This window comes from Cariama cristata, unplaced genomic scaffold (assembly GCF_000690535.1).
Source record: "Cariama cristata isolate BGI_N322 unplaced genomic scaffold, ASM69053v1 scaffold8354, whole genome shotgun sequence".
Taxonomy (NCBI): domain Eukaryota; kingdom Metazoa; phylum Chordata; class Aves; order Cariamiformes; family Cariamidae; genus Cariama; species Cariama cristata.
In genome coordinates, this window is record NW_009614609.1 from 611 (window position 1) to 8,650 (window position 8,040).

General features: G+C 49.5%; 1 protein-coding gene across 1 annotated transcript; it reads left to right on the plus strand.

The window, feature by feature from the left end:
- Positions 1 to 3,528: 3,528 nt before the first annotated feature.
- Positions 3,529 to 6,965, plus strand: CCRN4L (CCR4 carbon catabolite repression 4-like (S. cerevisiae)). The gene is made up of 3 exons (XM_009699481.1): positions 3,529 to 3,604; positions 4,388 to 4,657; positions 5,740 to 6,965. The coding sequence occupies exons 1-3, from the start codon at positions 3,529 to 3,531 to the stop codon at positions 6,573 to 6,575; spliced, it is 1,182 nt and encodes a 393-aa protein (XP_009697783.1). The 3' UTR covers positions 6,576 to 6,965.
- The last annotated feature ends 1,075 nt before the right edge of the window (positions 6,966 to 8,040 follow it).

Genomic DNA, 8,040 nt, shown 5'->3' on the forward strand with positions numbered 1-8,040 from the left:
AGGATGCCAAACAGCAGGACTGAAGCTTCACGGAGCGCCAGGGAAGAGGAGCACATGTGCCTGTGAGCCAACAAAGCCAAGCTCATGATTAGAGCACTCATGAGAAAAGGGTTTCCAGAGCTTCTGCCAAGTACCGATCCTGTGGATCGCTCAGGGCAGGATTTGAGGTTCCTTCCTCTTTCTGGTGTTGCCTGTTGACTCAGCAGCACCTTCCTTGCTGTGACGAGCTCTCCAAATCCCTGTATGAGGGTCCTGCCTCCCCTGTGCATAAGACTGGCCTAGGTGCCGAAATCAGAACTCCAGCTCCAAGCATCAGCAACCACCGCTTTGAATGCGGGTGGCCCAGGGCTGCAGTCCCATTGCTGGCCCAAACAAGGCTATAGATGTAGCGCGATACCCTGCGGCGTGGAGTTTGTCACATGGGGACGGTGTCTGCCAAGTTTCTCCTAGAATTGTGGTTGCAGGGAGGGCATCTCTGGCTGCCGCCGGCCTCCTGGGCTGTGGAGGCTGATGCAGGTACAGACCAGGCTGCAGGTGTGGTGGAGCCGCTCAGCTGGCAGCGAGATCCCTGCAGTGAACAAGGTGGGGGGGCTGTCAGCCAAAAGCAGTGCTGGGGGGTAGGAGATTAAAGGAAGGGAAACCGGAATGCTCTTCACCTTGCCCAAAAGCTAGGGGCTCTGGCTCTCATACCCCTCTGCAGCCCTCATCTTTGAAGCAAAGTACTTAAAGTCGGTGACTCCTCGTCGCCCAAGATCCTAGAAATTCATCTCTTCCTTGCTGTTGCTGGGTCACACAAGAAACCTTGAACTTTGCACCCTGTTCTTCTGAAGTTTAATGAACAGTTCAAATTCTTCCCTTGCCCTTACTGTGCTGAGGCACCACCCTTGCTGAGAGGAAGGCTTTTTTTTTATTTTGTTTTAAGGACCTTGAATAGTAATTGCTGAGCTGGTGTTCCCTATTCTAACATCGCACCAAGAGAATTGCTTTCATGTTCACCACCCACTGCTAAAGTGCAGGCTCAGGAGTCCGCTCGTTCCTCTGCACACACCAGCACCACGGTGTCCCAGCGCCAGCAGCAGACGTTATCCTGGCAAGTCACAGGTCATTTAACTTGGACTATAAGGATCTCGGAACAGTGACCTTGTACTTGCCACGGACATGTTAAGCACTGCAAAAATAACAAATGGATTTTGTGTTTGGAGTTTCAATGTTCAGGTTGCTGGTCTGGGCCCTGTTCTGCAGAATGATTCCGTCTGTGCTGTGATGGTTTCAGCGCTCTGGGGACAAAGAACTTGTGCGGTTCATCAGTCATCTTAACCTGGAGACTTCCCGCAGGAGTCCCCCTTCAGCCAAGGACTCCCAAGCCACCTACAACAGGCCTGAAAGCCTTTGATTTGCAGCCCAGGCCCTCTTTCACCCAACCTTCCCTGGGCTCTCAAAAGAAGACGTAAGCTCTTTTTCCTTCCCAAGACATTACGGACTTTAAAAGCTGTCAGATCTGTGCTGCAGCTGAGCTGTAGCGCATCCTGTGCAGGGTAGGCTATGCCTGACTCTCCGTAAAGAGCTGGATACCCCCTGACTCCAGGGATGATGAGAATTAGACAATACTCTGGTGGTGGCTGCAGCTTGGCAGGTGCGTGGCTGCGCTTAGACTTCATCCTGCTGTAACAGATGGAAGCTGCTCCGAGTTTCAGGGTAGGCTTTTGGCTCCAGACGCACTGCACCTAGTGTGTCCCTTTCAACATCCTCCCTCTGGTTCAGGTTCAAGCAACGAGCAGCCTGGGCTCTTGCTAATGGCTTCTTGGAGCAGAAGAACTCCTCGTTATTCGTTTGGAGAGCCCTGCATGAGCTGTGTTCAACAGTGGCATGGCAGGGGTGTGCGAGGCGTAGGGCTCGTGGCTGTACTCGGCTGCTGACAGCATCCCTGAGGTAGCAGAAAGCACCGAGTACTTCTCTCCCGTAGCAGCACTTAATAGTGGGTTGTACCTACCCAAAACTAGTTGAGGAGCTCCCTGTGGAGCTTTCATTAAAGGCTCTGTTGATTTCTTTGGGTTTCTGTGTGGCTGCCTGGTAGCTCTGGTAGCGTGTAAGTTGGACCCTTCTGTAACCAGTACAGAGCACGCTTTCGTTCCTGCTCCCCATCCCCTCGCAGCCGTGTCAGGGTCCTGCTTAGGGATTTCATGTTTGGGCCTGCTTCTCTCACTATTAAATGGTGTTTCTTCTGCTTCAGCAATACTTGGCTTCTTGGCAAGAATTGTAAACTAAGAAAGACTGCAGAAGCTGAAACACTTTAAACACAGTTCCCCTGGAAAGACATTCATGCTTGTGAGCCCAGGCTCACATCTCGGTTTGAGGAACTCCTGGTACTTTAAAAGGATGGAGGTGGGGAGAGATGTCCTGCATCCAATTTAAATTCCCAGTTTATGACAGTCTTAGAACTGTTCAGAGGCACTATTCCTCTGGCTTACACGTACAAAACATACACTAAAGCAAGTATTTTCCAGTGTCTTTAGAAGTACCCACTTTCCTAAAGACAAGGACATGAGGCTGCTGCTGCAGGGTCTGTCTTTTCTCTTTTACTCCTCCTCAGTATGTTTATTGAACTGGTAGGGCTTCCATCTTCCTGCCTTCCCCTCTAGCCAGGTCTGTCACCAGCTCTCATGATTGGTAATGCCGTAGTTCGGGCTAGCAAAGGCTGAACACGCGAATGTGTTGGGTAGCACCCCAAATCCGCCGCAAGACGTGAGTGCAAGATGACAAGGCTCTTCTGTTTTTAAGTAACTCAAAGGTACAAATAAACTTTAAAAGACCTAAAAAACTAAAAACTGCTGTGGGCCAACAGCAATGCAACACTTAAGTTCTTTTGCTGAAGATTACCTTTGTGAAATGCATTCAGAGTAAATAAATTGAGACAGTGGAACTCTGTCGGTGTTGCCTCCTGTGCAAGTTGCTGGGTGCAAGCGCTGCCCTGCCTGCCTGTGTTTAAAGGGAAACCAAGTGTCCAGGCACGCTCCTTGGGCAGAGCACCAAGTGTGGAAAAGTGCAAACACAGACTCCTTTCAAGCATTCCCCGTGTGTTGTGGCAAGGGTGGCACTTCAGAACAAAACCCTTCCCCTGAGGAAGGGTCGGAAGGGATCTTGGGGCACCCACGGCCCTGCGGAGATGCATAGGAACATCATGAACTCTGTGCATCCTCCTCCACAGCTACACTAACCATCTGTGTGTTTGGAGTAAGCAAGCCAGCCTCGGGGTCTTTACAGCTGCCCGCTGGTACTGGGTGTGCTCTGGTGAAGTGGGAGAAGGAGGTATTTTATAGCACAGTAGTCATGGGGGCTGCTCTCTGAAAGGGATGGCTCTGCTGCTTGACCCCTGCTAAGGGAAGAGGGCCACAGCCACCTCCTGTGCGTAAGCCAAAGGGTAAAACAGAGCGGGGGACACGCATGTACACCCCACACCAGGGCAGCTGTGACCCTGTGTGGGATGGGGGGACCTCTCTGCAGGAGACCGGGGGCGGAGGGGCTAACGGCATGAGCAACAGGGAGAGCTGGGGGAAAAGCTGCTTGTTTGTAGGAGGTGTGTTTAAGGTGGCCAAAGGAGTGGGAGGTCGGTGGGGCCCGGGCAGGACCGCAGGCTGTGCTGGAGGCTGCTGAGCTGGGGCACGGCACGAAGGAGCCGAAGGGAGAAAGGAGGGCGAGGGGGAATGAGCGTAGGGGTGTGAAGGGGAGGTGGAGAGACCCCCTTCTGCATCCCACATCCCGAGGTCTAAGCCAGCAGAAGCATCTAGGCGCTTCTGCCTCAGGAAAATGTTGCTGCTTTTGGGGCAAAGGAAGCTGTGATCGGCGATTCCTATGAAGTATTAACCTGCGGGAATGAGCTGCCATGCTTGCTGCTCTGCAGGCAGGAGGCCCACGGCCATCCCAGACAGGCCCAGGGCACCGGCCGTGCAGAGGGCCGTCTCCGTTACAGACAGATGCTGCACACGAGATAAGGGGCAGGCAGCATTTGTCTACCTGCTGGGCTCTCTCCTCTGTGAGAGGGGGGAAAGGACATGCTATTCTGTTTGCTACGACAGGTGCAGAAGTTAATTTTAGCCCTGCTATTCTGGATGAAAGGTTCCTTTCTTCCCTTAGATGACACCTGCACAATGTCTTAAACCAGACCATTTGCAAGCAGCAAGAGGTTAGCAGCCCCTGATAATAAGCAAAACATGAGACACTGGACAGACCAAACCCTGTCTCTGCATCCTTCTTATTTTATCTCAGATTCAGGAACAGGCTCCTGCACAAACCAGAAGCGGCTGGCACTGTGACGAGGTTATCTGTAAGGTACCTAAGTGGTGAGAAGAGTCATGGTGGACCTCTCTAACACCATTTTTTTCCTTTCCAGTGTGTTCCATGGGAAACAGCACCAGCCGGCTCTACAGCGCGCTCGCCAAGACGCTGAGCAGCAGTGCCGTGTCCCAACACCAGGACTGCCTGGAGCAGCTGGACTCAGCACGGCTGGATCCTATAGACCCCAAGGATTTGCTGGAGGAATGTCAGATCGTTCTGCAGAAACGGCCGCCACGGTTTCAGAGGGACTTTGTGGACCTGAAGAAAAACGCTGCCACTAACCACCATCCCATTCGGGTCATGCAGTGGAACATCCTTGCCCAAGGTAGGAGCTGTCTCTAAGGGCAAGGTGTGACCTTGAGATCAAATGCAGCAATGAAAACCTTTAAATGCAGATGTGTGTGCGTAGTTAGGCGTGCCTGGGACTGGCAGAGCAGAGGCAGAGAGGTGAATTGCATGAGGCACAACTAGCTGAGTGCCGGGGTGAGATTTTCACCACTTGCAACAGTGGCCTGCCTTCCGTTCTATAGGAAAGGAAAAAAGGTCTCTCCTTGCAACTGTGATGCCAAAGGTAGCTCTGAATGCCTGCCTTAACTGAACACAGTATATTCAAAAGCTGCGACCCGTCACTTTTAGATAGTTGTTAGCCCCCAGAAAAGACTCATCCTTCCCTGAGTTTTCTTCTTTTTGTAAAGCTTCTGTACAGTTTTCTAATTATTTTATCAGTGAACTATTCAGGGATTCAGATCTGTTATGGGAATTCTTAATGCTTCAAAATATTTTTTAACTGATTTTTTTTTTCTCAGACCCCTAAAATTAAGGCTATTTACAGCTATTGACGTATGCAACAGCCTCATCTTAAAATCTTTCTGGGGTGGGAAATCCCTCACATAGGGACTGCCTTAACATTCTGCAGTTAAGTCATTCCTGTCCCACTGCATTTTTTGCGTAGGCTTAAGCTGTGGCAGCCGCATGTGGAAGCACTTGCCACAGTGTAGTGACCTTTGGGAAGGGCGAGAAGTTTTTAATCTAGCTTGTATCTGTAAAGGGAACTTAATTTTTTTGGAGAGATTTCAGTGTTTTGAGAAGGGGTTCTCACACCCGTTAGCAAGCCTAGCACCCTTCAAGTCAGCAGCTACTCCTGAAAAACCCATCACCTGCACGTAAACTGATGTGCGCGCGTTTTTAGAGAGAAAGCAAAGTGGTGCGAAAGCCTCGTGCCGCTTCCTGAGATAAGGTTTTGCGCTGCGACAGACCGCCTGCTCTCCTGCAGAGCTGCAAGCAGGTGGCAGCTGGCTCCCGAGAGCAGAGCCTCGCCTCTGGCTTCTGCAAAACTTGGAGGAAGACAGCTTGTTTTAGCTATCGGTAACTTCTTTGGTTTTTTTCCTCCCTCCCTGCTAATTTCAGCTCTTGGAGAAGGCAAAGACAACTTTGTTCAGTGCCCCATGGAAGCTCTGAAATGGGAAGAGAGGAAGTGCCTCATCCTGGAGGAAATCCTTGCGTACAAGCCCGACATCTTGTGCCTGCAAGAAGTTGACCACTACTTTGACACCTTTGAGCCACTCCTCAGCCGACTCGGCTACCAGTGTACTTTCTTCCCGAAGCCGTGGTCCCCGTGCCTAGATGTGGAGCAGAACAACGGACCGGATGGCTGCGCCTTGTTTTTCCTCAAAGACCGCTTTGAGCTCATCAACAGCGCTAACATCCGGCTAACCGCCATGAAGCTGAAGACCAACCAAGTGGCCATCGCTCAGACGCTGAAGTGCAATGAAACTGGAAGACTGTTCTGCATTGCCGTCACTCACCTGAAAGCCCGTACCGGCTGGGAGAGGTTTCGGTCCGCGCAAGGCTGTGATCTTCTCCAGAACCTGAAGAGTATTACTCAAGGGGCAAAGATCCCTCTGATCATCTGTGGAGACTTCAACGCGGAGCCAACTGAGGAGGTCTACAGAGAATTTTCCAACTCCAGCCTCAACTTAAACAGCGCATACAAGCTGCTGAGCCCCGACGGGCAGTCGGAGCCCCCTTACACCACCTGGAAGATCCGGCCCTCGGGAGAGTGCCGGCACACGCTGGATTATATCTGGTATTCCCAGCATGCCTTGAATGTGAACTCAGCCCTGGGCTTGCTGACTGAAGAGCAAATTGGGCCCAACAGGCTGCCATCATTCAATTACCCTTCCGATCACCTGTCTCTGGTGTGTGACTTTAGTTTTAATCAAGACCCCGACAGACTGCTGTAATGTGATGGAGTGCCACCTGGTATTGCAGTGTCTTTAACTCACCATTAATTTGAGAAAGAACTTTTGAAGCTGGAAGCTATTGAAGGATGAGGAAATACTGTTGAGTAAACATTATTTCAGGCACTTGTTTGGAGTTACACTTGCCGTTCAGCGCTTGTTAATCTGGAGCCTCCAAGGGAGGAAGAAAGGAGTTGGTGTTCTCGTCATGGTGTTCTTGCCATGTCGGGGTTTGAAAACTGGAAGGCAAATAAGCTTTATCCTTTCACTAACCCCAGTGTTTAAGGATTTAATCCTCTAACAAATGTGGAGGCCTTAGTATTTAAATCAAAACACTTGTCTTTGTAAAACAACTTTCCCTGACAGCATGCTAATTTTATTTATTTCCTGTTAAGCTTGTGCAAGTACCAAGGGGAACGAGGCTCGACTACTCAGTGAGATTCTATTAAATCTTTTTCTGTTGCAATACAAAGGAAGTTTAATGCAGTTTAGACATAAACAAATCTAAGCTCATACTAGTGTTGTCTTCTCATTTTTACGTCACTAGAGACGATGATTTCATTAAAAGTGAATGGATAATAGCGCAGTGTGAGGAAGGCTCCCTCCAGTAAGAGCAAGTGAGGAAACAGAGGGTAATTACATCACATAGTAATATCCTCACTTTTCCAGATAAATGTGCACGAGTCCGTTACAGGCGTACGGCCTGTAGGTATGTATACACAGTGACTGTTACCTTTGTCTCTTCTGTGCTTCCCTCCAGAGGACACACCTAACCAGGGAGTATTTCCTCCTCTGCTTCAAGTATGACTTTTTTTAAATGGTTTAAATTTGTAGTCTTGTCAATCTTGCTGTTTCAGTAAAGGGCCAATCTTCATGTTGAAAGACTTTCTTTTATTTATCTTCAGAATCTAAAGCTACACTGGAACCTGTTAGAAGATAAAATTTATTTATTGAGAGAAGTTGGCGATCCTGCATCTGACTTGAAATCATACAGCAATGGTGTTTAGGAGCCTCTTTCCATGGCCCAGGGGAATTCTGGCTAAGCACCTAGGCTACAACAGAGCTGTTAGTATAGTAACTCTTGCGCATAGAGCGGTGCTCATTGGTATGACGTAGGTATTGCATATATGGACTGTAAACATGCCACCATGACGGAAAATAAGGGAGGGAAGAGAGGAAGGAAGAGAGACAACAGTTGGAGTTGGGCTAATGTTTAGATAGTTGGGAAAGATGAGACAGCAAATAAAGCAGTACTTCCATGTAAAGTTAAGGCCTGTAGTAGCTCTTAAATGTTCCAGGTGTTTATTAATAAAAGTCTTTGGAAAAAAAAGTAATGTCTCTTGTCATCTTTTTCATTTCCCTAGCATAAGTAGGCGATCTGTCTCGAGTAGTGACTGTTTGAGCTTCCAATTAGCGGTGATTCCATTCCAGACCTCTTTCCCCCAACCCCGCAGTTCTGATCTTACAA

Bases quoted from the DNA above. Each gene is read 5' to 3' on its own strand.
- CCRN4L (XM_009699481.1), top strand. From the start codon at position 3,529: ATGAGCAACAGGGAGAGCTGGGGGAAAAGCTGCTTGTTTGTAGGAGGT. The intron at 3,605-4,387 runs GTCGGTGGGGCC...TTTCCTTTCCAG, and splicing joins GGTGGCCAAAGGAGTGGGAG to TGTGTTCCATGGGAAACAGC. The intron at 4,658-5,739 runs GTAGGAGCTGTC...TGCTAATTTCAG, and splicing joins GTGGAACATCCTTGCCCAAG to CTCTTGGAGAAGGCAAAGAC.